We start from the raw sequence: 26237 nt of genomic DNA, 5'->3' as shown, positions 1-26237 counted from the left end.
CTATGGGCTAGGCTCAATACAGTTCGGGCCGGGCTCGGGCTGAATGATTTAGCCCATATGTATTTCGGGCCGGGCTCGGATATACCATGGGCCCGGCCCGGGCCCGTCCAAGTCAGAGCCCACCTCCAGCCCGAATCGCGGGCCCGTCTGCCGCCCGGCCCAAACCCGAATCCCCTAAATCCTGAATCGACATCGCGGGCAGCACTGAAGCTAGGGTTTCTACTTTCTTCGGTCTGAGCGAACGAGCAGTGGCCGGTGGAGGCGACGAGGCGACGAGGGTTTCTACTTTCTTCGGTCTGAGCGAACGAGCAGTGGCCGGTGGAGGCGACGAGGCGACGAGCACCCTATCATCGGCGTCATCGGTCGTCGACCGTCCAAGATCTTCATCTCTTCGACGGTCCGTCGTGGTGAAGAGGAGTCCCGACCACCCTATCATCGGCGAAGCTAGGTTTTGAGGTACGATTACCTTCGTTTTGGTTAGGATTTGCAGAAGCGCAGAGTGGACGAGCGGCGAAGGCGTGGAGCTAGGGTTTCTTCGCTTTTTCTTGTCAGCTCGTCGCCGTTCGCCAGCCATCGTCGTCGACCGTCCAAGCTCGGCGAAGCGGGGAAACCCTAGATCTGAGGGCTCTTCGACCGTCCATCACAATCTTCCGTTATCTTTATTTGTTTTGGGATTTGGCATTTAGTCCGCTCATGCAAGCTTCACTTGAATTTCTATCAATTTTGATTCTTTGAATGTCAGTTTTTGCCTTTTGGTTTTGGTAGTTTGGACCTTCGGTACTTCCAAGCTAGTATCACCGAGAAACTTCACTGAAAATTGTTTACTCTGGATATTATACATTGTTAGTGGCTATTGCTGACATGAAAACAATGGGAAAGATTCTCAAATTAGCCTATAAACAAATGGCAAGCCCATGGATGTATGCCTATGTTAAATTTTTGGTTCTTTTCCTTGCAATATTTTCTGGATATGGTGCAAATTGTTTTGTATTTCTGTTGCATTTTAACGGTTACTGTATACGGTATAACATTCTACATCTTCAGGCTACATAGTGCACTTGTCATTGAGGTTGACATGTAAGTATGTAACTCTTATTAGAATATTTTTAATCTTTGAGTTAACTGCAATGTTGTGCACCTGTAAATTTTAGTATCTGACAGAGTGACAGGTCATATTGTATCTACTTATAAATGTCTGTAAGACTGTAACTTCTTGTTTGAGGCATGATGAAGCTACATTGTGATAAATAAATTGTCAATGGTTAGTAATTAATCTTGCTTTACATGAATCATTTCTATTGGTTTTGGTATTTCTATTGCTATAGTTTTGGTATTCCATATCTTTATTAGTTTTGGTATTCCTATTGCTATAGATTAAATGATATTTTTTTTGTTATAGGTTAAATTTGTGATGTTTATTTTTTTATTTGGGCAGATTATTTTTACTAATGTCTCATTCTAAAGTGGGTGAAAATGAGACTGTTGAAGATTTAAGGAATGAGGATGATATAAATGAAGATACTTCTGAAAATGTTTGTGACAATTCTTCTAGAAAAAGATCTTGGGTATGGAATCACTTTATCGAGGAAAAAAATTCTGAAGGGTCAATAGCTAAGTGCAAATATTGTAAAAAAGTTTTAAGTGGGAGCACTAAAGGAGGAACGAGTCATCTAAAACGCCATCTTGAAAATGTTTGCAAGAAGTATCAAAAGAATCCGACTAATCAGTTGCTCTTACTACCAAGTTCAAAAGATCCGATAAAGTGTTTCAAATTCAATCAAGAAGAGAGTAGAAAAATTCTTGCAAAATTTATCATATGTGCTGAGCTTCCATTTCGTATTGTTGAGCACACTGTTTTTCTGGATTTTATGAGATCTCTTCAGCCATTATTCAAAATTATGGGACGTAAGACTGTAAAACATGATTGTATGGCTTTGTATCAAGAAGAGAGGAAAAAATTGCATGATGTATTCAAGAACCTAAGTTCTCGAGTTAGTTTCACTACTGATATTTGGACATCAAATCAGAAAATCGGTTACATTTCTTTCACAGCATATTATATTGATTCTGACTTTACTCTGCATAAGAAGATTATTAGTTTCAAGAAACTTCCATACCCTCACACCGGCTTTGCAATTGAAGATGCTGTAAAAAAATGTCTTGTTGAATGGGAATTGGATTATAAAATATGTGCTATTACTTTGGATAATTGCAGCACAAATGATGCTGTAATGAGAAGGCTCCGAGATCACTTTTGTGCTTCAATGTTGTTTAGTGGGGAGTACAGTCATATTAGATGTTGTGCACATATATTAAATATTATGGTTCAGGATGGAATAAAAATCATTCATGAAGCTATTGAATGTATAAGAGAAATTGTTAGATATGTCTCTGCATCCCCATCTCGAATGCAAGCATTTAATGAAATTCTACAGCATATGAGACTTCCTGCTAGAAAAGGACTCACTTTGGATGTTCCTACAAGATGGAATTCTACTTATGAAATGTTGCATGATGCACTTGGTTATAAAGATGCTCTTATTAGATATGCAACTGAGCATTCATGTGTATGCCCCACCAATGATGAATGGAAAAAGGCTTCTATAATTCTTAAATTTTTAGAAGCCTTTCTTGATGCCACTAAAGTATTTTCTGGTTGTAAGTATCCCACATCCAATTTATACCTAAAAGAAGTTTGGGGAATTAGGGCTTTGTTGATGGATGAAAGTATCGATACTGATGAAACAGTAAAGCAATTAACAAATGAGATGCTAAAGAAGTTTAACAAATATTGGTCTCAGTGCAATAATTTGTTGGTAATTGCTTCTATTTTGGATCCCAGATCAAAGTTGATATTTGTAGAATTTTGTTATCAAAAGGCATTTGAGTTGGAGGAGTGCAAGAAAAAGATTGATGATATTCGTGCTTGTCTTTTTCAATTGTATAATGAGTATGTAGATGCAACAAGAATGCATCCCTCTATGAGTTCAAGTGAGCGAACATCTAATTTTGGTGGACAAGGTGATATAAGTTCAGTTTCTTCCAAAAAAAAATTTGGTATGGACTTTGCTCAATTTAGAAGTCAAAGTTCTTCAAAACGCCCTAAGAGATCCGAGTTGGATAGTTATTTGGATGATGATGTACTTCCTGATTTGGAGAATAAAGAGTTTGACATCTTGGCTTGGTGGAAGAGCAATGCAGCAGTCTATCCTATACTATCAAGAATGGCTCGAGATGTTCTAGCTATTCCAGTCTCCACTGTTTCATCTGAGTCGGCATTCAGCACTGGTGGTAGAGTTGTGGATCAGTATCGAAGCTCTTTGAGCCCTTCTACCGTAGAAGCCTTAGTGTGTACCCAAGATTGGCTTCGTGAACAATATGATGAAGGTATATAAATCTTTTAAATTTATCTAATATTTTTTATTTGCTTATTGTACTTATAATTTAAACATTTATGATTGATTTGTGTTAACAGTTGCAAATTGCTCGAGTTCTGTAACGTTGAATGTAGATGACGACACCCTGGACTCCTGGAGTGGGCAATTTCGGAGAACTGAATGACGATACCCTCATCAGATCTAGTTATTAACTTATTGTGCAGGGAACAACGACTTCAGGCCGATGATTTTTTTTATCCTCCTGTTTTTGATGGAATCCTTTTGTTTGGTTTCAGTTGTATCGTTGTACTTGGTTGCATGGAATGAATTTTTTTGCAAGTTATCTTCAAACCATCAGATGCTATTTTGTTAATGATCTGTCTGATTGCCTACTTGGTCCATCTTATATTTGATTTAAGTTGAATAGGTTGTTTGCTTGTCGACATTTTTGCTTGTATGTTTACAAGAGCAGCATATGCAATATTTTTGTTGAATAAGGTTCATCTTCTATGCTTTATTGTGCTTCTGTCTCTCTGCTTTATGTGCACATGGTGAAAGTCAATGTATACCTGATGATCCCCAGAGTGAAGAAGTTATACCTGGTGAAAGACGGTGCCAATTGAGGATACTGTAAGCACTAACCTTTTAAATTCAAGTTATGGCTTGTCCGAGTTGATTTTTTTTGTGTGTGTTCTTTGCGTCAATGGAACCAACATCTGTTTTGGTGTTTGATAGATGGGGGGAGCTGAAGAAGTTGGTGGAAGAGGGCAAAGTGAAGTACATCGGGCTATCAGAAGCCAGCCCCGACACAATCCGGCGTGCACATGCAACATTCCATCACTTTCACTCTACCAGTCCTTGCATGTTGATATGATGAAATCGAGCTGTTTTTCTGTCTCTTTCCTCATTAAGATTTAAGCTTTTCCTGTGATTTTTATTGAAATGCTTTGCCGATATATATATTCTTGTCATAGCTGTGAGTTCTTGTACTGCTGACTCCTTTCCGGAAGGTTTATCAATATAGAGAGCTGATGATTCCACTCGGTTTATTCATAGGTGTTGCACTGACAGATTTCTTAAAGGAGTTCTTTCACGACTATTTTCAGAGAAGTATAAAGGTTAACTTGTTGCTTACTTGCAATCTATCACTGCATTTTATTCTTAGTCGACAAACTTACATTGCTTTCACTGGCTGTCGGACAGGATGACTCTTTTAAGCTTCTCGTGGGCATTGGATTGTTTTTTGTGCTCATTAAGCTTATCTCGTTATGCTTGGAAATTCCAAGGCGGGTATTTTTTTCTCATATTGGGAATGGTGGCTTGATGCAAGTCTTCTGGTTGTCAAAAGAGTTGCAGCACACTAAGGATATTGGGAATCAGAAAGAGCAAAGGTTGGATGCCTCAGTGTCAGAAGTTCAATAGATTGAAATGTGCGACTTTACCGCATAAAGAGATTGCTGTCGTGAGCCGGATCATGAGTTATTATGTTGGGCTTTTGCTGAGTGATGATTTCTTCCTCTGCTATTTATTTTATGTAAATAGATTTCATATAGTTGCTCCTGAAGCTTCTTTCCTCTTATCATTATCATTTATGGCCCTGATTTATCCTTTTTGATGCAGCATTGTAGCCTTGTAGGCATGCCTTCTTTTTCTTATATTATAGGTTGTTTTGCTTGTTCAAAGACTTGTTTTCCTTTTTGGGCCGGGCTAGGGATCGGGCTGGCCCAAACGAGCTGGCCCAAACGGGCCGGCCCAGGTTAGGGCCCAACCGGGCCGGCCCAAATGGGCTCGGGCCGGGCTCGGGCATTGTTTCTTAAAAATTTTTCGGGCCCCGGCCCGGCCCGAAGCCCGGAAAAAAAGTCGGGCCGGGCTTGGGTAGGGGTTTGGCCCGACCCGGCCCGGCCCACTTCCAGCCCTACCTATGTTTTGTCAAACGTGCTTTCCCATTGATTTGCAGCAGAATGAAGCATGCATCCAAAGCAGGGGCTCTGCCGGACCCTACTCTGTACCGCTCTCGAGGGAGCTCAGAGCTGCATGCGCTGTAGGCTTTAACGAAACGACCAGACCTGTGATTTAGAGAAGGATCACTCCGGTTCAAGAGTATCATCAATTCTCCCTACCAATCAGTGCCGGCCAGCTCTTTTGAACTCGTCGCAACTCGCCCAAGTTTCACTGCACGCCCACACGGAGCCTTTTAAAAGTTGCCAGGCCAGGCAAAATTGAACTGAACATAGTCGTTTTAGAAGGAGAAACAGAGACTAGCAAGTAATCGGTACTCCATAGACATAAATAAATAAACGCCGGGATGATTGATGATGACATCTCCAGAGGCCCGCCCAAGAAGGCAATTATTTGCCTGTCCCTTATGAGCTATATGCGCAATTCTCGTAACCTGCCAAGATATTTAAACGTAACAGATGGTCAAAAAAAGAAAAAAAAGGTGCTACCGTGAATGTGTGAAAGAACGTTAGGTAGATAGGATGACAACATACTTGGGTCATCGCTAGTGAGGACGCCGGTGTGGGCGAAGTCGCAGTTGAAGTCGTGGCGGCCGGCGGCCTGGTAGTAGGCGTTCATGGCGAAGGAGGCGTGGGCCGCCAGAGTGTCCGGGAGGTAGCAGGCCCCTCCCGCCTGGATGGGTCCGCAGTCCACCAAGCCGCTCCCGCACGAGTAGTCGATGTTCGCCTGCAGCGCCTCCGCGCTCGCGTCCGCCTTCGCCACGCACCACTTCCCGTGTGGACCCGATGACGACGGTGCCGCCGCCGGACCACCACCGGCGAACTGCTTCGTCGCCGACCCCCACCAAACCCCCACCCCCCCCCCCCCCCCCCCCAAAAAAAAAAAAAAATAAATAAATAATAAATAAATAGATAAAAATACAAAAATAGAGAGAGCGACGGGGATTTTTTTTTTTTTAGTGCTTTCTTGTTGCAGGCGAAAGACACGCGTCGCTTGTTTCAAACCCTCACGCAAAACCACAAGCACGCACAGCTTCGGGTTGCATCTCTCGCACGAAAGAATGGCTAATCTTCCTTCGAACGTCGACCATTAGATTGCATCCTGCACAAATCTCGGAGCACTCCGAACGACCGCATAAGGGACCATCATTCTGTCGCGCGAAAGATGCAACAACCCCTGTCCCGCACGCAAAATGGAAGAGAGAGAATATGGAAGACATGTGACCCCGGCCATGTCACATGTGGGTCAAAGCGTGGTGCCAAAGATCTGAATCTGACAGCTACTCGGACAAGAGAGACACGTAATATGCTGACGAAAGTGCACGAACCTAGTGTACGTAGTACAAGTGTCCAGCAATAAAAGCACGTCTGTCGGAAGGACATGCAGGGCCGACTCGTACCCTCGGACTCAACTCTGGCTACAAACCAGCTTTCCAACCGGATCGAGCCCAGTAATCTTATGGGTTCAATCCGTTCCCGAACCGGACTGTCCTCGTAACTTCGGCGCTCATCAAAGCTTTCACCATTTTACCAACGTGGCTGCGACCGCTGGTCTACACAATGTAAAGCTGGTTCGAATTTTTCTGAACCAGACCGAACAATTCCCTAAAAAGAAGAGAAATTTCTCGCTTTTTGGAAGAGGAAAAAATCCCCGGAAACGAGACAGGACGGCCCACTGTTCCTCAGAACCGAGGAGGCTCTGGCCGACGAACCAGGCTCGTTTGGGCCGTATACCTCCCACCAGTATATATCCCTGGTAATTAATTCCCTTCAAGAACCCTGATCGATCAATTTAGAAGAAAAAAAACAGTGGGGCTAACCTGGCCTCCTCGCATGAGCCCGACGTCGTAGACCTGGGTCAGGTCCGGTTTGAACAAGCCGAAGTTGCGCTCCGCGGTGGGCCCCGGCTTCAGGTCCTCGTTGAAGAGCGCGAATATGTACGTCTCGAAAGTCCGATTCGGCATCAGCGGCGTCCCCTTCCCGGAGTTCACCTTCCGGATCAAGTTCCCGTTGTACGAAACGGCGTTCTCCAAGCTAACCGCCGGCTGGTCTGGGTCCCCCACCGACGGCCAGCCCGTCTCCCCCACCGCGACCTCCACGTCCCCGTACCCCAGCCGCTTCATCGCCGAGTGCACCGCGTCCAGCTGGGCGTCGAACATGTTGGTGTAGTTCGCGCCGGTGACCGGGTCGAATACCCCCGCGTTGGGCTTGAACAGCGCGTAGTCGAGGGTTTTCTCCGTGAATCCGAAGTAGGGGTAGGGGTTCACGACGAAGGGGGTCTTGGCCCGGCGGTGGAAATCGAGCATGGGGGCGAAGATGATGCGGTCGTAGCCCCGGCGGAAGCGGCCGGAGGACGGGGGCTCGGAGGCGGAGAGGATGCCGAGAGAGTGCGGGGTGGAGACGCGGATCTCGGGGAAGCCGGCCTCCGCCAGGGCGGTGGAGAGGGAACGCATGGCGGGGACGAGGCGGGCGATGAGGTTGCGGTCGGCGGTGGCCATGACCTCGTTGCCGACGGCGAGGAGGGAGATGTTGGTGGCCGGGTGGAAGGGGGCCACGTTGTTGGCGATCCAAGCGCGGGCGGCGGGGACCTTCGCGAGGGAGGGGACGTCCCCGTTGGGGACGGTGATCATGAGGGAGATGCCGGTGCCGGCGAAGGCGCGGATGAAGTCCGGGTTGGAGTCGAAGAGCTTGACACGGTCGATGAAGGTGTTGGCCTTGAGGAAGGCGGCCACCTGGGGCGGCGGGGGGAGGTTGTCGGCGACGGCGCCGTAGTTGACGCCGATCGAAATGGAGAGGGCGGAGGTGAGGAGGCGAAGAACGAGGGCGAAAAGGAGGGCGGATTTCGCCATGTTCTGGGGGAAGCAGATGGGAAGAGAAGAGTGAGTTTGAATTATTTCGAAATTCTTAGGTTTTGCGTGGGAAGGGACTGGAAATAGGAGGAGGAGGAGGAAAGGCATTCATTTATTCTTGACTTCGCTCCTTTACTGGTTGCACTTTATTTTGGTGATGACGCAATCGTACCGTGATTGCTCTGACATCTGATGCACCTTGAGGAGGAGGAGGAGGAGGAGGAAAGGCATTTATTTATTCCTGCCGTCCTTACAGCTATAACCAGAAAAATGATATATCATTATCTTGTATCTGTGTGGTGAAAATAGACTGTGATATTCTTAGATCTGCTTGGCTACTAGTTGTTGACTTAAACAATCTGTCGACAGCATTGTTGTTGGATCAAGTCGACAGGCCCAAATTAAACAAAGAACGATACTTTCGGCCCCAAATTATGATACTTTTGAGTTGGATTGTCCTCAGTCCAACCCAAATTATGATATATTACTGTTATCAAATGTTGTCTCAGAGATGAGAATAATTTAACAAATCTAACCTAAATAACGGAAGTACCACCTTGGTGCACGAATCAAACAGCGAACATCTGATGACCCAACGTAGCCGTTTAAAAGCGCTGATCTGGTAGGTATGAACGGTTCCGAACGGACTGCAAGTCTCCCTTAAGATTAATAAACCCCTTGAGATTGTTGTTCGTGGGTGTTGCTTCTCTTTTGTCATTAGTGTGGGTCAGAGATCTTCAGGCACTGATCAATAGGGAGCCCATGTGGTAGATTGATGGAGATGTCTATCGACCAAAAGTTTGTTAGCCAGGCGAGGCGTTCGGACTACTCTGTGTTGAGAGTTGTGCCCAAACATCGAGAAGACCATCTGCTATGTTCTTCTTCGGTGCTCCAACGCCGTGCAGATTTGGAGGTGAGAGTCGGCAGAGGATCGTCTACAACATTGTTGTTGGATCGAGTCGACAGGCCCAAATTCAATGAAGAAGCCATACTTTGGGCCCCAAACCAAAGAAAGAAGCGATGCTTTAGAGTTGGATCGTCCTCAGTCCAGCCCATTGGCATCCAATAAACGGGGAAAACGTAAAACCCCGAAAGCCCTGACGGAGCAGTCTCCATGACCGTCTCCCTCCCTCCCAAGATGCCCTCCGGCCCCATTTCCCGACACCTCCACCTCCGCCTCCGCCTCCGCCTCCGCCTCCTAACGCTAACCCTAGTTTCCTCCCCCGCTCCTCTCCCCTCTTCCTCCTCATCTCCCTCTCCGCGACCCCAATCCCAGCTTCTTCCCCCGGTCCCCAAGAGCCTTCTCGACCAACAGCGGGGTCGAGGGCCGCGGCAATGGCGATGGCACCTGGAAGTTCTCGCCGGAGAACGACGAGGTGGGCTCCGTATTCGGCGAGGAAGAAGGTAGCCTCGCCCGGATCGCGGAGGGCGGCGAGGCTGCCTTTGGATAGGAGGCGGCCGCTGGAGCCGCCTTTCTGTGAATCACTGTCCTAAACTTACGAAACTCACAACTGCTGATTGATTTCCCATGGTTCTCTTGACCCTTATTGGAGGTAGCCTCCTCTCTCTGCACGATCGTTATGCTGCTGTCTTCAGATGTCCCATCTAAAGTCTCACCCCAAGTGGAATCATATCAAAATAACGTTTCCTAACGAAATATTAGTTGTTCTCTGATAACCGTTCTGTTCTTTAGTTCCTTTAAATACTGATTTGCTACATTAAGAAACATAGGATCCTGTATGTGCCACAATTGACAGAATGATGTGGCTGAATAACTGTAATTTTTTTTTAAAAAAAAGACCTTTGGGTTTCATGGCAATGGCAGGATACTGTTTAGATAGCCTGAAATTTCACGCACTATTTTTTTTAAAAAAATGTTTATTAATAATAAAATATGGCCATCAATCTGTCGACTCGCAAACTAGGGGAAATTATGATAAATTACTGCGATCAAATGTTATCTTGGAGATGAGAATAATTTAACAAATCTAACCTAAATAAGTGGTGCACGAATCGAACAGCGAAACATCTGATGACCCAACGTAGCCGTTTAAAAGCGCTCATCTTGTAGGTACGAACGGTTCCGAATGGTCCGCAAGTCTGAAATTAATAAACCGCTTGAGATTGTTGTTCGTGGGCGTTGCTTCTCCCTTGTCATTGGTGCACTGCGGCGACGGCGAGAGACCACCAACCGTCGTCGCCGTCGTTGGACCCAAGAGAGAGAAGCGAGGGAGGACAATATAATAATCTAACGAGTTTTCTTTTTCTATCTCCATTCCTCTCCTCTCTTTTCAATCTAAGTTCGGATCAAAAAAACCCATCTCCAGGTTGCTTCCATGTCCTTCTCCCTCTTCAAGAATTCTATTTTTGATTGATGTTTGAATCTCTAGGGTTTTCGTTCTCTAGGGGTCTTATACTTTTATTCACTACGAGTGACTACTTGCACCATTGTTGTTAGTTCTGTACGGTTTCTCTTGCATCGCACCTTCTCTACGTTCAGCTCTTCTCATGTTTTCTTGAATGTCGTGACCCATTTTAGGGTTTGGTCGTACGATCTCCGGCTGACTGATTAGGTTTAATTTTAATCGAAATCTCAATCACATGTTTGCTTTCTAGTTTTCCCCTTGGATTCAAGCTAATTTGAATTCACAGCTGAAATATCCACGCATTGTTCGATCTAATTCCGATTGGCAGAGCAAAGATTTAGTGCTGGAAAGATGGTCGGCGGTCCATGGCTTCAGGCCTCCTCTTGTAAGTCTTTGATTTCACCTTTTCATAATTCTCAAAATTTTGTCCCCCATCTTCAAAGAAACTTTATCAAGTAAAGGCAAGTTCTGGGGGCGCGGGTCGGAATCCATCATCTTCTCCAAGAGGAAGGAACCCGCTGGCACTTGTGCTTGAAGTTCCTGGGACCATCTGGAAGCAAACTTTGCGACCACTTAGTGATTTTGCGTTTGGTCGGAAAAGCATCTGGGAGGGCGGCATCGGGCTGTTTACGGTGTCCGGGGCAGCTCTTCTTGCCCTCACACTTGTGTGGCTAAGGGGCTTCCACGTGAGGTCAAGGTTCAGGAAATATCATGCAGTGTTTGAATTCTCGCAAGCTTGCGGGATTTGCGTGGGAACTCCGGTCAGGATACGAGGGGTGACCGTCGGAAGTGTGGTTGGTGTCAATTCATCTTTGAAAAGTATTGATGCAACTGTTGAGGTGCGTGTGCTTTGCTCTATCAAACATTTCTTTTACGTGCAAATATTTAGATATTCTTTGGTTGTTGTTACGTATTAGTTCCTTGCAGATCACTTATTTGGCTTCAGTGAACTTTATAAACTGGATTATTTACCCTCATTCAACTTATTTTTGATTCCATATAATATTCTTCTCATCTATCCTGCGGTACTCATCTTGGAAATTATTTTTGGTTTCTACTAGTGTATCATTTCTTAGTAACAATGATATCGCATTTGCCACTGAGGCTTGGGTGTGTTTAAACTTGTACTGTGATAATTCAGAGAACTTACTTTTTTTATTATTATTATTAACGCTTCAGATACATGTCTTTATTTATATGCACATACATTTTAACATATTCTTCTCGGCATTTTAATTTCCATCAGTTTAATGCTTGCAAATGGTTTCTGTTTGTAGTTTAGTTTCACGTACTTTGACCTGTACAGGATCCTGTTTGATCTTCTTTTAATAGAAACTGTCCATCATCTACAGATCTGAAAATGAAAGATTGATTTTTAAGCCAGTAGATCAGGAAAAAAATTAATACTATTGGCTTCTTGGGCCTGTTCTTATAAAATAGTAGGCTAGAATGACCCTAGGAAGGAGGGATGAAGAGTTGAGGGATGGCAAATTTGATGGGAGTAATGGGAGATGATTGGAATGCAGTTTGCTATTTTAAGAACTTGTCCTTGAATAGGAACCAATGTTATAGAGTTAATCTTAAATTTAGTGCATTTTAATGTGATGAGACTACTTGTTGATGTCTCATATATATCCCATAGTTATGTTATTTATCATACTGAATGAATATTTTCTGAGAATACCGTAAAACTTCTCTTTTACAATCAAAGAGAATGGAAAATCTTTCCATAAAACCAATTGCACCGCATGCATCAGGTCAGCCGATTTCTGAGATTTGATTTCCATCTTCTGAACCAGAAATATGTCTTACTCTTAAAGTTCATCTTCATTTTTATCATATTTTCCTTAACTGCAGAGTAACATAATTTAAACTCTTGATTCCATTGGCAGTCTTTCAGATCTACAGGTTTTTATAGCATTAAATCTGAATACAGTGTTTGACATCCCTATATTCTTTGGTGAAACTCGCAAACTGCATTTAGAAAAGATTTAGACTCTGAAAGCTTGTCATTTGTTTTAAACAGTAAATAACATTGTATGGGGAAGGGTTTAATAGCAATTGCATGTTTTCTTATGATGATTAATGAGCTCAAAATCCACATACAAGATTTGCACTAACATAATTAAAGATTTTTAAGTGCCTGCAGTAGTTTCATTGTATAATGGATCAAATATTCAAAATTGATATATAATTAGTCCCTTAACCTTTTGTTTGGCAGTTTGAGGATGACAAAATTATTGTACCTCGTAATTCTTTGGTTGAGGTGAATCAGTCTGGCCTTCTTATGGAGACTCTGATTGATATTACACCACGAGATCCACTTCCCACACCATCTGCTGGTCCTCTTGATCCAGATTGTGCCAAAGAAGATCTTATTGTTTGTGATAGAGAGAAAATAAGAGGACAACAGGGGGTAAGCTTGGATGAATTGGTTGGAATATTTACCCGTCTTGGACGAGAAATGGAAGAAATTGGTGTTTCTCAAAGCTACAGATTGGCTGAAAAAGTTGCATCTGTTGTGGAAGAAGCACAGCCCCTCCTTGCAAAGGTGTGGACATTTATATAGTCTATTCATTTGTACGTAATATTTAAAACTCTACAGCATCTTCTATTATTCAGATGATAAAAAATCTGTTGTGATCTATCTGTTTTCGCACGCCTCACAGACCCGGTATTAAAATAAATTGGATACTGATCTATAACAGGGGTATCCAGAGGAATATCTCAGTCTGAAATTAGTCACTTGTCTCGTTAGCTTGTATGCAATATAATATCAGCAAAGAAGTAGTCCTTTTTATGATCATTCTGCTGTGACTCTGGTGGTGTATTGATCATGACAGAGTAAATGGACTATGTATTCATGATGGATGCGTAATCATGACCGAGGACTAACTTGTAGTTTCGATTAAAAGATGCTTCTCATACCCATGCAATTGAAGGCATGAAACACCTAGATACTATTTAAGAAATACGAGCCAGATTAAAGAACATCATCAGCTCATCTGATTTTTCCAGTCAATTTTTCTTCCCTTTTCCCTTAGTCTCCAAGGTCTTAACTTATTGAATTGATTTTGAAATTCTGATCTTCATATCTCAAATGATCAGTCTTTGTAAATCATTCTTATGGCCAAATGAGGAGTTGATTTCATTTGTGGATGAGTAGGTCGTGAAGGAAACCTTTGTTTCTTTTCTGGACTTTTAGGCTACTGAAAGTATTCAATATTCTTGTGAATCTATTCTTAATACTCAAAGAGGGACCAGTATTTTGTTTTCTGTATGTTGAATCTTTCTTGCTAGTTTGTGTTTATGGCCAGAAGATGTTGCCTTGACTTTTAAGTCCAGTTGGGTTAGCTGGTCATGCAGGAATAATTCCATGGTTCTACCTGGCTTGCAGAATCTATCGGTTATATTTTGTAAATTAGTTGAGGGTACCAGATTGAAGTGGCAATATGTTCATGAAACATCATACTAAGTCCTGAAAGTAAACCTTGATGACTGCTACTGTAAGTTTGAGACATTTCCATGAAGTTGGTCAACATCCTTATGTCTACTACTATGGCAAAATCTATCATAGCTTTTCTTGCTTCCTCTCTCTATCACAGCTTTTATCGCTTCCTCTCAACCTCAAGCAGACTTCACAAGAGAAGGAGCATTTTTTCATGCAAATTCTCAATATTTTAATGGGTCCATATATTTTTTTTTCGTCAGCTGTTCTTTTTGTGTTTAAGAATATAAGCATGATCCATAAATTATAAGCAACTAGGCGTGCTTACATAGATTTCTGCTGTAGTGATGTAACAGATTGAAGCCTTGGCTGAAAATATACAACCTTTGCTTAGCGAGGTTCGTGATAATGCTCTGCTGAAGGATGTGGAAAGTTTAACCAAAACGCTGGCTGATGCAGCAGAGGATTTGAGGTACAATAAGTGAACCTCAATTTTCGAGGCCAGCTTTTGTCTTTTGATTTTTATAGCATCTTGCTTCTATCATATGTTTTTACAAGTCTATTGATGCTTGAATTCTTCATAAATTGCTTGAGTGGTGATGTAATAGGATTTGTATCAGGTTGCATGTGTATACATGCTTAGAGTTGTTTTGGTAGTTTTAAGGGGTTTGGCATGGTTATTTTTCCCATTTTTCTTGAAAAAATAATGCATAAATTTGTTCATGACCCTTTAGGGCATGTAATAATCTTCAAGGCTTTTCTAAAACTTATCTCCTTTTAGCCTTTATAAATTCAGTCAAGCATTACACTTTACAGGAATTAGCTTAAGTTTAGTGATGACAAGATTTAAGGTTAATTAAGATTTATTGTTGTCTGAAGGTTAATTTAGTTTATAGATTTTAGTCATTGTTTTGGTTATGATAAATCTGTACTTTTACTCATTATTGCATATTATAGCTGGCATTGCGTTCTGATAGAAACAGATTCTTCATATGGCCCTTAGTCTGAGCAACTTTTTGTTGGTTTGTTTGTTTTTTTTTTTTTTTTTTTGAGTGACCTTGGTTTGAATCCATTGAAAACTTCAAAATAGTATTTAAAAGAAGGGATTTAGCAACTTCTCTGACAGTTATCCAAGTAGATCCTCTTTATGGATGTCCAAGTACAGTTACCAAAACAAGCTGTTGCTAGAATAGTTCCTTAGAATTTCTGTAGCTGCACACCTCCTTTTTTCTTTTTGTGCCTGTGACCTAGTCCAGCTAACACTTACATGTAACTGAAGGCCTGGTCTGCTGTAGTTTCTTATAGTTAGCTGGCATAAACCATCTTGAAAATTACAGAACAGCCTAAAATTAGTGAGCGATCCCTTGGGAATCAAGAAAAACTCTTGTTTAACTCTATCAAGTTTTTAATATAATTTTCTGAACTGAAAGATATAGCAATGAGGGATTTCTCTGGATTTGGATTCAAACTTTAATATTTACTAATTAACAAGTCTCAATGCCAAACTATTTGGGATTGGCAACGTGAATCCTTTTCCTCTATTCCGCTCGATTTAGGGCCATACTTTCTGAGAGAAACTTTAATGTCTGATGCATTAAATGATATCTAATTCATCTTCTGGTAACCCAAGCCATCTATAAGTATGCTTAGTTGTGTGGTTGATCATGCATTCTAACGGAAATAAGAGTGGTAGTTGAGCTAATCCTTCAGTGGAGTTTTCTTTTGCCTTATGTATAGACTTGATTAATGTGGTTGGTATGACTTCAATCATCTAAATACTGGCATCACTCTGGCAAAGCCTTAGCAAAAGTGAGGCTCCAATTTATGCTAATGTGCAGAACTAAGGCACCCCTCTGAGTAACCTTCTTCACTATTGTAGTACACCAATGGAAAATGGAACTTTTGCTCTCTCACTCTTTCTTTTTCTTTTCTTTTTTTTACTTGTTATTTTCTTTTTGTCTAGAGTCTCTAGACTCTTGCTAATGTCAAGGTAACCCCCCCTCTTGCAAAATGATTTTTCTGGATTCTAGGCAGGCCCATCTCTTGACCTGTTGTGCATTGTCATGAAATAAGCACCAATTTACAGAGGGTTGACAAACATATATCACACTTATGATAAAGCTGAACCATTGTAGTTAGAATAGGTCTTGCTGGTTATTTGCTTTGTCTTTTTATAACTTGTTGGATTAGGTAATAGGTCTTGCTGGTTATTTGCTTTGTCTTTTTATAACTTGTTGGATTAGGTATTTCTTCCATAGTCCATCATGTCTTCCATGTCATAGATTTCAGTTCTTGAGGAGATTGTGGATATTTTCAGTAAGTAAATTTGGTAAATTTCAGAGCATATCATAGCCCTTCCTATTTCCAATCAGGTTGAAGTTTGGTCTTATTCTATACTAGTAATAGAGTTTTCTGGGAATTACTAGTGATCCTTTTGAGAAAAAATGGAGTCAATATACAATTTCCTCAGAACGAAGTTGATTATGTCTGCACTCTCTGGGAATTCATTCATGATAAACATGTGGGGAATAACAGATTCAGAGAAAAGATTCAAATAATATAATTCAACCATGCAGAGCAGAAGTAATTGTAAAAGATTGTTTCCTGTAATTTTGTGATGCTTAGTTTTCTTCTTGGACTCTGCAAACTTGTGAGCTTATCTATTAAAAATCTAGATAATCTGGATTCAAATTGCATCAATTGTAGCACACCTACCCAATAAGTGCCTAGATGGTCTCTATTTCTATTTTACATATCTTTCAAACATGTTAAAATTCAAATCATTCAGATAATTACTTTGAAGGCTAGAGTGGTAACTTTTTTCAAATACATGTACACCTACTTTAGTTTTGAGTGCTCGACTACATGCTTGGATATTTTTTTTTTTTTGAATGTGCCTTCTGTTTGTTTTTTTATTCAGTCTTCACTATATTATTTTTATGTCTTTTATCTTTTTTAAGATAAGTATTCAATATGACTTTATTTCAAGGATTATGCTGCATATTTTTTTCCTTTTTGTTCCCATCAAGGTGAATTTAGATGGAAATCAAGGATTAGAGAAATTCAAATATGAGTGGATAAAAACTCTTATTCGTGAAAGGTGGAGATGTGCTGCACTTGGTCGAACATGGTGGTTGCGCATGTCACTAGCTACTAACCTTAATGATCTTGCAGAAAGATGCAGTCTGCTCTTTCAACTCCTGAGAATGGTGAACTAATCAGGCAGTCTATTTTTGCTTTTATATTCACACTGAAAAATATTGAGGTGGGGCCCTTGTCCTCTTTCTGATTTCCTACTTCTGTGCTAAAAGTTTTTATTTATATTAAAAATCTCTAATAAATTTGCAGAGTATAAGCTCTGACATCTCAGGCTTCACGGGTGATGAAGCTGCAAGGCTGAATCTGAAGTTGTTAATAAAGTCTCTTAGCAGACTGTTGTGAAGTTTGCTGAAGCCAACTGTGTTTGGTTCCAGCTGGACTACTGCTTTAAGCTTTTAACAGCAGAAAGTTACATACGGGAGGGGAAGCAGGAAGAAGCACCAGGCACATGTACAGGTCTCGGATCTGTAGTATGAAAGAGAGAACTAAGACACATAATCTGTTTCTCTAAAGAATAAAAAAAGAAATTTTGATTAGTTTTTTATTTCATTATTGGAATTGTCAATCTTTGTGGGAGTGACTTTGATTAGTCATGTATAATTTGCCCTTCTTTTCATATTTGACCATTCTGTATTGTGAGTTGGTATGTACGAAGTTACCGAGCTTGATGATTCAGTGAGACCTCCAAAGCATAGATATTTCTGTGCTGCACCTTCCAAAGTGCAACTTGGTATGAATTGAATTATATTGCAATACCACATATAATTCTTTATGAAAGCATTGGTAAATCACATTGCTTGCTGACTTCCAAATCATCTTACTGAATCCTCTGTTCTTATTAACAAGGATTTTGTCTCATCTGTCTTCTAAGATCTTTGCAGCCATTCCTTGTTTTCAGTGTTGATGTAGTCGTTACTGTGCAAAAAATTTTCATCCTGCGTTAGAACATGGGCAGGATGTGGTAGCGAAATGCCTAAAAAGAAAATAATTTGTCTGACCTGACCATAACCCTGTAGCACCTATAACTCAAGAGTATATTGAAGCTAGGGCCAAATTGAGCACTCCAAATAAGTAACTCCAGATTATTGTCGACTTGAAGTCTGCCGGGGATTGCTAAATGATATGTAGTGTTCCTTTCGTTGTCGCAATGTATTTGCACTCCTGTTACAAGATGTTAGGCTGCAAGTGTCTCAGGCTTTGCGAAAAAGAAAGCTGATGGTATGACCTGCCGATTTACCGTCGAATTCCTCTTGTTGTGTAGGTTATTGAAATGCCAACAGGAGAGAAGTACTCGAATTCGCCTTTCACGTGGTATCAGCAAATCTGTTCAGGTACTTTGCAAGAGATGCCATGGTCATATAGCAATAGATCCAGGGGACTTTGCAAAGCAATCAGGCATTTTTCTAGGTACAGATTCATATAACTTGAATTATCAAATTTGTTGAATGACTGTTAACAACACAAATTAATAGTAGCTTACATTGGTGGATTGGCTGTCGCTGAATGATCACAAAATGTGAATTATCTGGATAATAATAAGGAACAGCTAATGGGAATATGCCCATTTCTTCATGGTTCCAGTACTGTCATCTTTTGTGCTAACCTGCAGTGAAACAGCTAGCTACCTGCCTACCTCTTTTCCTATCTCAGAAGAAGGATATCTGCTAAAAAGAGAGCACAATTAACCATAGGCACTGAAATGGGTTTTCGATTTGACCATATTAACCACCCACATTCAACAAAAGGAACCCTAAAACACAGCATACTCACCAAATTTTCAGTATTAGAGAAATAAACAACAATGGTATCAAAGAAAGGGAAAAAGAATTACTTAGTGCAATGAGACGATATGCACATTGAGATCATCAAAAGTTGACCATTCCTGGTTGCAATTTTTCTACGGAATCAAAATCAGCTAAACCCGTTCAAAAGAATCAAAAGAATAGATTTTCTAGGGAAGACACACAAAAAATAGGGAAAGACCTGTCGTAGCCCCGTTCGAAACCGTATCGACGCAGCTCCTCTCTTAGCAACATATTACAAGGCTACTCTAAATATGAAAGTGGCCGTTGCATATAATGGTATTGAGGAATACAAACGACATAAATGCTTTACTAATGACAAAGATGCTAGATTCATTAGATTGATGAATAATATAACAGAGGGATGTCAAAGAGCTGTGTCTTGGCAAAGCATTCTTAAGTTGTGTTTAACCCCACCCCACCTCCCCCACCAAAAAAAAAAAAACATTTTAAGATTTTAAATAAGCCCAGTCCAATGAACTACTCCTCCAATTTCCTGCCCAAACAAATAAGCTCGTGATGTTGTATATCATTCTGTAACAACAAATAAAGTTTATGATAATATACAAGTAAACTAGTTAAAAACAATTGATAGAAACTGTGATTTTTTTTTTTTTTTTGGTAAACTGGAGTTTCACCGCACATGGAAGTGAGTACGCTACGAGCAATCAGAATACAAAACACGATCGAGGCCCTGCGGAATGGGGCCATTGTCATCCTATAAGAAAGCCCAGGAGTGATGAGCTGCGGAGGAGGCGTCCCAGTCCGCCGCACTGTTCGCCTTCCGAAATACATGTGCGACCCAGAAAGAGTCGAGATTGACCAAAAGATGGCATACATTCCCGACTAGTAAGTATAGATCTGGCATGGCACGTCCGCACCGGATCCACTTAATCACTGTAGCAAAATCACTCTTCAAAAATATTCGTTGAGCCCTTAAATATACTCTAGCATATACGAGGCTCTCTCATGCCGCGTGCAACTCTGTCTGGTTGAACTTGGCCCGTGTTGGCGTGAGGTGCCGACTTTAACCTCAGTTAACACGTGAGTTGGTCCGCATGTCATGCTTTCCTGACCGGTACTTTGCTTTTGACGCACGGACTTGACACGCGAACACCGCACTCTATTTTTGAGGAAATCGCGCTCGGGAGACTTATCCATTTGTTCGGGGCCCCCATCACATCCCCAAAAAGTTAGAAACCCACCTTAAAATCTAAAATCCGGTTAACTCTTGGTAACTCGAGAAACCTTTTCATGTAGGGCTCGTTTGGTTCGCAGGAAAAGGAGGGGGGAAAGTGTGGTCAACGGAAAAGTAATGAAATGCCTCTTGTTTGGTTGGAGTTTTCAAAGGAGAGAGATGGGAAAGTTGTATTCCCATGGGAATATGATTCCCATATTTCATGGGAGACTTTCCCATGAGAAACATGGGAAAGTTACTTTCCCATGAGGTGGGAATCACTCCTTTTTTATTTTTTCCCAAAAAGGCTCTTCAGCATTAAAGAGGCATTAAAGACCTAATTTTTATTAAGGGCATAATAGGAATTATACATAACTTTCCTAGGAAAGTGGATGGTCAACCAAACATAAGCACTTTGGAAATTTGTCGCTTTCCCATGGTTAACCAAACATGCCAAAATTACTTTCCTAGGTATTCTCTTCCTAGGAATATGATTCCCAGGAATCAGATTCCTAGGAGGGAAAATACTTCCCGCGAACCAAACGAGCCCGTAGGGTAAATCTAACTCGCCAGTGCCGGGATAAAGGTAAAAAATTCCAATTAACTTATGGAGTAATATGTTCAAGAACTCTGCAAAAGGTTATTTTTTTAATGTTGATGCTAAACTGAATAAGCAATAAATCCAGCACATTGAGCTATTGCTTCCAAAAAAGCGGATAATATTTATCTCCAAAATGATGAAATGTGAGAAAGTTTGACATGGAATTGTTGCTTAAAGTCATCATATTCGGTTATAAGAAATAGGTGTAATTCATAGAAAAAGAGGCCACTTTTCCCTGGCATTATGTTTCAGTGGTATATATGCATTGAATTGTTGTATGAATATGATTTTGTATTTACTTTATCTATCTAGTAAAAGTAACAATAATGGCTATCATAATTGGCAACAAGGAAAATAAGGTAATGTGGGACCTCTAGCTTTGGCGAATGCTTTGTTCTAGTCAGACTGACTTCTATTTTCCATTAAATTACTTATAATTGCATTACAGGATGGCGTGTAACTTAATGAAGTAGAGGACATGCAGGCTGAGTTATCTGATGTATATGGTGAGACCACATCGCCTTCTCCTTGACTTGTTTTCACTGCTGCAGAAGAATGTGATGCTCGGCGGTGCAATGACTGGGGCACCTATATCGGCCAATGCCATCGTAGATTCATAGCCATTGCTGCCGAGTTCAACTACCTCACATAAAGGCTGTGCCAGATTTGCATAATTAATGTTGCCTGCACACTGCCGTATGGACTGCTTCCGGCCATGCTCATAAGCATCATCTCATCAAACTTTCTCCGGCAACGCTAGTAAGCATCCTCTAAATCCGGCTTCCACCGACACTTACAAGCATCGTCTTAGTATAAATCCTGCCGACGCTTTTTATTTGGCGCGTTGCCTAAATTGTCGACTCTTCCTTCTAGCGTCGGCAGATTAGAATCCGAAAATACTATTTTTCCTGTAGTGACATAATTGCATCAAGTATTTTGCCTCCATTATCAACAATCTGTTTCGGTGCAGAATTCAAATCTGTTATCAAAAGTGAGTATAAAGTTGCCATCATCTACTGGATTAAATCAAAGGTGGGATTACGGTGATATATTCTTCCAAATCATAAGCAGCTTTAAAATTCAACCTAGTATTTGAGTTCATTGATTAATTCATGAAGCTGGCCCCATATAGGCATGGCGCTGCTTGCTTTTTAGAAGGGAAAGTGATCGTCTCAATTATGTCTCAGCAGCTGCTTTATTAGATGCTTCAGAATAGTTTGTTGGACCTGCACTCCGCCTTCAGGCCATGAGGCAAGGTTAGGGTATTCTAATCTGTGACAACAACATCACTGCCTCTGATCACTTTCTTTTCTCATGTGAAAAGAGATGAATGTTCTTGGCAGATGGGGCCATTTAATTGCTTCCCGTTTTTTTTTTCCACAGTAGGAGTTCTTTCAATTGTTTCCGGGTACCTAGAGCCTGACTATCAAAATTTGGGTTCATGGAGACATGCAAAACATCATGAAATGCCAAGCAGCGATAGGCTTATGCGGAACCAGCACAATTCTTTATCTTCAGATGTCGTTAGATGGTTGTTACTAGATCATTTTCAAGTCTAATTACCAAGACGACTGTGATCTTCAAATCATATGGTATAAATCCACAATATTGATTCTGGACTTCAGAAGCAGCTCAAGTGTTAAACCTGTGCTGCAATCAATAAGTTGGGGTGTAGCTGAGGGAACTCAATGGTTCTCATCAAAGTTAAACTGCACTCAAGTTATTGTAATTGATATCCTTGCATGCCAAAGTTCCTGCAACTCGGCAACCAGCAATCAAAAAAAATGAACTATTCGGAATCCCATAGAACAAATCATTCCAACATAATTAGCACCCTTCAGCATCACCTCTACCCTCTAAGCTATATTACAGTTCTTCAAACTCAAGGAGGAGCTGTCACTGCTAAACGTGCTATGAGATCTTTGATAACAAAGGAAGGGAAAATGGAAATTTTAATACGCTTGATTTCATCATTTCGATGGAGACCACGAGAGCCTTGGCACTAGAAAAAGTCATGGAAAGTTCCGATCAAATTAGCTGCTGAAGGAACTAGTTATTTATTGCGATGGTCACTTGCATCCGATCTGTAGAAGATGGGACTCCCCGTCACACAGCAAAACAGGTATGTAGGTACCTTTCATGTGAGGCTCGACGTATCAAGAAATAGCGAGATGCTATGAATTTGGTTCTCTCTTTTTACCAGCATGAGGAATTCACGTGAGAATTAGATCCTTTCGATCCGGTCAAGCTAATGGATAGAAAGAGATGTTCGTATCATTCAGGCAAGCTTTCTCTCGCCATGAAACGATGACAAGCAAGTTACGGTGACTATCGTATCCCACTGGATTAACAGTCCCCTATGGTTGCGGGTACTGCTATCAAACTTTTTGCTAGATTTTCTTTTGGAGCGTGACACGTTGACTGTTATAAACTAGCATCCATTCTAGTAGGCAATAGCGGCAGCTAAAAGTAAGATGCTGCTATTATTTGACGAAATCACTGTTTATGGATTCTAGCATTATTCTTATGAGGATGATGTATGCATATATTTATCAAACATATTAATACCAAGATCATAGTTTTCTTGAACAATAAAATGATCCACTAATGGCTTCTGTTCCCATGAATATTAGTTATGACAGACCATAATTGCCATTATAACATGGTAAATACCAAGCAAGAAGTTCCCAGAGATATTTTATCAATCAATTAGCTTATGAGTATTTTGTTCTAATGAGTGGTGATAGATATTTTTAGCCGGGGATCAGCAAGCGATAGCAAAAAATTTCGGTAGGCAAGAAGGATCGTTAGAATAGAATAGAATTCTTTTTAGCCACAAGAATTTTTAACCTGCTATTATTCTCGAACATTCTTGTCAATAATGTGGCTGAAAGGACCTGGGAGACAAGCCGGGCCACTTCGATAGAGATGCCGTTCGTAACATAAAAAAGCAAACGAAAGAAGACAAGTCACGCGGTCCCCGTTAGCCGCAGAGGATAAGGCTTCTTACTTTTACTAAAAAGCTGTCTTCAGTTTTTCACATGGTAAAAAGCGACACACCACAGATAGCAGGACACCTACTCACAGCCACAGGACGCACAGCTAAACAAGCAGACAAGAGAGAGGTCTCTTCTTTCTCGGCCATGGCAGTACCAACTCCCACCGAAGGAGGGTTACTCAGAGCCATGGCCGCTTATTTTTAGCTCTAAGACTCTATTCCAAGTCCGGACACAAACTACAGACAACAACATAGAACTAGAAACAAACAGCAGTGTTCATTCCCTTCCTCTCTCTCTCTCTTTCGAGGCTTTTGCGTCTCATTTACAGTTGCAGGGATCGCAGGTGCAGTTGGACCCACATTTGCAGCCACCATTCTCGGATCCAGCAGTCACCTCGAACCCTTCAAAGTGCCTGCAAACAAAACCAAAGGCGTGTCTAAAAGAAAATATCAGGAGGGGAAGAGTAAAGGAGCTTTCAATAACTGTTGGCTCCCTTCTCTAGAAAATAAATACAAGGGATGTGGCCTAGCAACAAGATGGGAAATCTTTGGTTGAATGCCACCTCCGAAAAGAATAGGGAGTTAATGAGACGGGTAGAAGAGACATACCCCTTCTGGGGTGCAACCCCCATGATCATGGTTTGAGTGGTGGTGCTCCTTTCCTCAGCCATGTCAGGGTACATCTTGCACCTGCACTCGGTGATCGACCAAAACAGAGAAGATACAGCATGAGCTTTTTATGGGGGGCAAAAGTTTAAAGCATGGTTGCATGATAATCTAGAACTAAATCTTTTGGAAACTCTGGGAAAACTCGCATGCGATCAGGACCAAGGATCACGAGATATCCTGCACAAGAACAACAGAAACCTACCAAAGCGGAATAGCAACGCATGCATGACCTCTTATGGTACCCCAAAAACCACAGAAACAAGGAGGAAATAAGACATGTAAACACTAAAAATCAGTGATGAGCTGATCAGAACCAGGAACAACCAGAGATCAGAATAAAATAAAAAAACGCATACGGGAGAAACTCAGAAAGAAATAAAACATAGAAACTTCAATTAAAAATTCTGAATTTCTTTCTCTCCTTTTTTTTTGTTCTCACTTACCCTCCGCATCCGGTGCCACACTTGCAGCCAGATCCGCACCCGCAGTTCCCTCCGCAGCAAGACATTTTCTTCACTCAGAAAATGGAACGGAGATTAACAGACAACTCCTGATCAGGTTTCTCTTAAACCAGCTATTTCTCTTCTTCTCTCTGTCCTCTGCAACCGTGGAATAGGCCTACCATTTATAGAGGCCGGAAGGAGAGAGAGTGAGGTTATGCACCGTCAACGTGTCATCATCCGGTACCTCGATATCCCGTCCGTGTCGGTCCAGCCCAGCTGCCTCTCCCACGATATCCCACGTGAGTCCGGATACCACCCTGTCGGTTGGCGTGTGCATTTAGCCCTCTTAAATTCCTCCTGGGTCCCTCGTTTTCAAACCTTTTTTACTTCCAAGACCTTGTCTTGGTCGCGTGATAAGCCGGGATAAATAGTAGTATTCAAGTTTGTCCAGGATAGCTTCTCCATGAATAGTAGAATTCCAATCAAGGGCCGTTATTCCTTGTTAGACCGGATAAAAAATTTCTTTCATGGGCGGGTGAAATAACGTCAACCTTCGCATCAAAAAAAACTTCAACCTTGGATGGGAGATGACATTATTCCCTCTAAGTAACATTTATGCCCCTCCTCTGGCCCGATCATATGGGCACCACCATCATATGGGCACTAGATGAGTGTCCACCAGGTTCATCGCCCGATACCAAGAATAATGTATGTTACATCTAAATAGAAATCGGATTTATCTCTTGGACAAGAGAATCTTAGAGGAATAGCCAAGAATAGAGATTGCTATCTCCGATTTTTTTGTCCTACAACCAAAGTATTAAGAAAATATTTCTGTACATGTTTCTTGCATTTGGAGCTTGGAAGAGAATCCAATTTGCCGGATAGCAATAAGAATTTTATTTAGTTTATTACATAGCATTATCTGCTAGGCGATCGAGATGCGACATCTTCCTATAAGAAGAAGGCCAGTCGCTAATGGCCTAGAATGCGCAGACTCGAGGGGTTTCTTTTATTTATTTTGCCGTCGGTTAGCGCAAGCCATGAATTATTATACATTTATCTACTCAGAACTATACAACAACACTATAGAAGTAGACAATACCAATTATTTTTTCAATAAAACACTTGCATCGATTATATTTTATTAGTTGGTAATCTGGTGGAATTCTCAATTATATTCTACTCTAGCATGTAATTTGATTACGATTGGATAAAATACTGTGCTTAGGAACAATGCTATATTTTAACCAGTGAAAAGAACCAACAATGCAACACTCTTCAAAGGGGTAATGGCTAGCATGTTGATGACGAGATTCCTTCCTCTTTTGTACCGAGCCATCCGCTGTGCGGTCCTCTCTGACCCTTTTTAAAAGATGCCCTTCTTTTATCCTATTCTTTGCTTTGGATCCTATTACGCCTTGCTGCCCCAATTATGCCGTTGGGACCC

General features: G+C 41.5%; 4 protein-coding genes across 5 annotated transcripts; 2 read left to right on the top strand and 2 right to left on the bottom strand.

The window, feature by feature from the left end:
- The first annotated feature begins 1399 nt into the window (after window positions 1–1399).
- LOC120112923 (zinc finger BED domain-containing protein RICESLEEPER 2-like) lies at window positions 1400–3665 on the top strand. The gene is made up of 2 exons (XM_039133108.3): window positions 1400–3387; window positions 3476–3665. Exons 1-2 carry the CDS (start codon window positions 1449–1451, stop codon window positions 3559–3561), a joined length of 2025 nt encoding a protein of 674 aa, XP_038989036.3. The 5' UTR covers window positions 1400–1448; the 3' UTR covers window positions 3562–3665.
- A 1879-nt stretch (window positions 3666–5544) lies between these two features.
- On the bottom strand, window positions 5545–8389 carry LOC103700543 (glucan endo-1,3-beta-glucosidase). Its single transcript, XM_039133170.3, has 3 exons — window positions 7156–8389; window positions 5870–6158; window positions 5545–5769 (listed from the first exon to the last, which is right to left on the bottom strand). The coding sequence occupies exons 1-3, from the start codon at window positions 8290–8292 to the stop codon at window positions 5741–5743; spliced, it is 1455 nt and encodes a 484-aa protein (XP_038989098.3). The 5' UTR covers window positions 8293–8389; the 3' UTR covers window positions 5545–5740.
- A 1924-nt stretch (window positions 8390–10313) lies between these two features.
- On the top strand, window positions 10314–17772 carry LOC103721992 (protein TRIGALACTOSYLDIACYLGLYCEROL 2, chloroplastic-like). Its single transcript, XM_089928206.1, has 5 exons — window positions 10314–11389; window positions 12772–13101; window positions 14355–14470; window positions 17173–17263; window positions 17347–17772. Exons 2-5 carry the CDS (start codon window positions 12838–12840, stop codon window positions 17437–17439), a joined length of 564 nt encoding a protein of 187 aa, XP_089784332.1. The 5' UTR covers window positions 10314–11389; window positions 12772–12837; the 3' UTR covers window positions 17440–17772.
- A 5888-nt stretch (window positions 17773–23660) lies between these two features.
- Window positions 23661–24957, bottom strand: LOC103721984 (metallothionein-like protein type 2). Of its 2 annotated transcripts, none has more exons than XM_008812382.6 (3): window positions 24788–24957; window positions 24285–24365; window positions 23661–24112 (listed from the first exon to the last, which is right to left on the bottom strand). In XM_008812382.6, the coding sequence occupies exons 1-3, from the start codon at window positions 24850–24852 to the stop codon at window positions 23995–23997; spliced, it is 264 nt and encodes an 87-aa protein (XP_008810604.1). In that variant the 5' UTR covers window positions 24853–24957; the 3' UTR covers window positions 23661–23994. The 2 variants fall into 2 exon arrangements, with proteins under 2 accessions (XP_008810604.1, XP_008810605.1); XM_008812383.6 differs by having other exon boundaries at window positions 23661–24088; window positions 24788–24950.
- Window positions 24958–26237: the final 1280 nt, after the last annotated feature.

The sequence above is a fragment of the Phoenix dactylifera genome, chromosome 17, assembly GCF_051530095.1.
Source record: "Phoenix dactylifera cultivar Ajwa chromosome 17, Ajwa_hap1_PhDact_Kaust_v1.1, whole genome shotgun sequence".
Taxonomy (NCBI): Eukaryota; Viridiplantae; Streptophyta; class Magnoliopsida; order Arecales; family Arecaceae; genus Phoenix; species Phoenix dactylifera.
Note: the sequence above shows the minus strand (reverse complement) of the source record. Positions and strands in the feature narration are given on the sequence as shown.

Excerpts from the sequence above, each read along its gene's own strand:
- LOC103700543 (XM_039133170.3), bottom strand. The coding sequence starts at position 8,292 with ATGCCTTTCCTCCTCCTCCTCCTATTTCCAGTCCCTTCCCACGCAAAA. Across the intron at positions 6,159-7,155 it reads GGCTCATGCGAGGAGGCCAG|TTCGCCGGTGGTGGTCCGGC; the intron begins GTTAGCCCCACT and ends GCGACGAAGCAG. Across the intron at positions 5,770-5,869 it reads CCTCACTAGCGATGACCCAA|GTTACGAGAATTGCGCATAT; the intron begins GTATGTTGTCAT and ends ATATCTTGGCAG.
- LOC120112923 (XM_039133108.3), top strand. The coding sequence starts at position 1,449 with ATGTCTCATTCTAAAGTGGGTGAAAATGAGACTGTTGAAGATTTAAGG. Across the intron at positions 3,388-3,475 it reads TCGTGAACAATATGATGAAG|TTGCAAATTGCTCGAGTTCT; the intron begins GTATATAAATCT and ends TTGTGTTAACAG.
- LOC103721992 (XM_089928206.1), top strand. The coding sequence starts at position 12,838 with ATGGAGACTCTGATTGATATTACACCACGAGATCCACTTCCCACACCA. Across the intron at positions 14,471-17,172 it reads GATGCAGCAGAGGATTTGAG|AAAGATGCAGTCTGCTCTTT; the intron begins GTACAATAAGTG and ends ATGATCTTGCAG. Across the intron at positions 17,264-17,346 it reads TCACACTGAAAAATATTGAG|AGTATAAGCTCTGACATCTC; the intron begins GTGGGGCCCTTG and ends ATAAATTTGCAG.
- LOC103721984 (XM_008812382.6), bottom strand. The coding sequence starts at position 24,852 with ATGTCTTGCTGCGGAGGGAACTGCGGGTGCGGATCTGGCTGCAAGTGT. Across the intron at positions 24,366-24,787 it reads TGTGGCACCGGATGCGGAGG|GTGCAAGATGTACCCTGACA; the intron begins GTAAGTGAGAAC and ends CACCGAGTGCAG. Across the intron at positions 24,113-24,284 it reads GGGGTTGCACCCCAGAAGGG|ACACGCCTTTGGTTTTGTTT; the intron begins GTATGTCTCTTC and ends ATTTTCTTTTAG.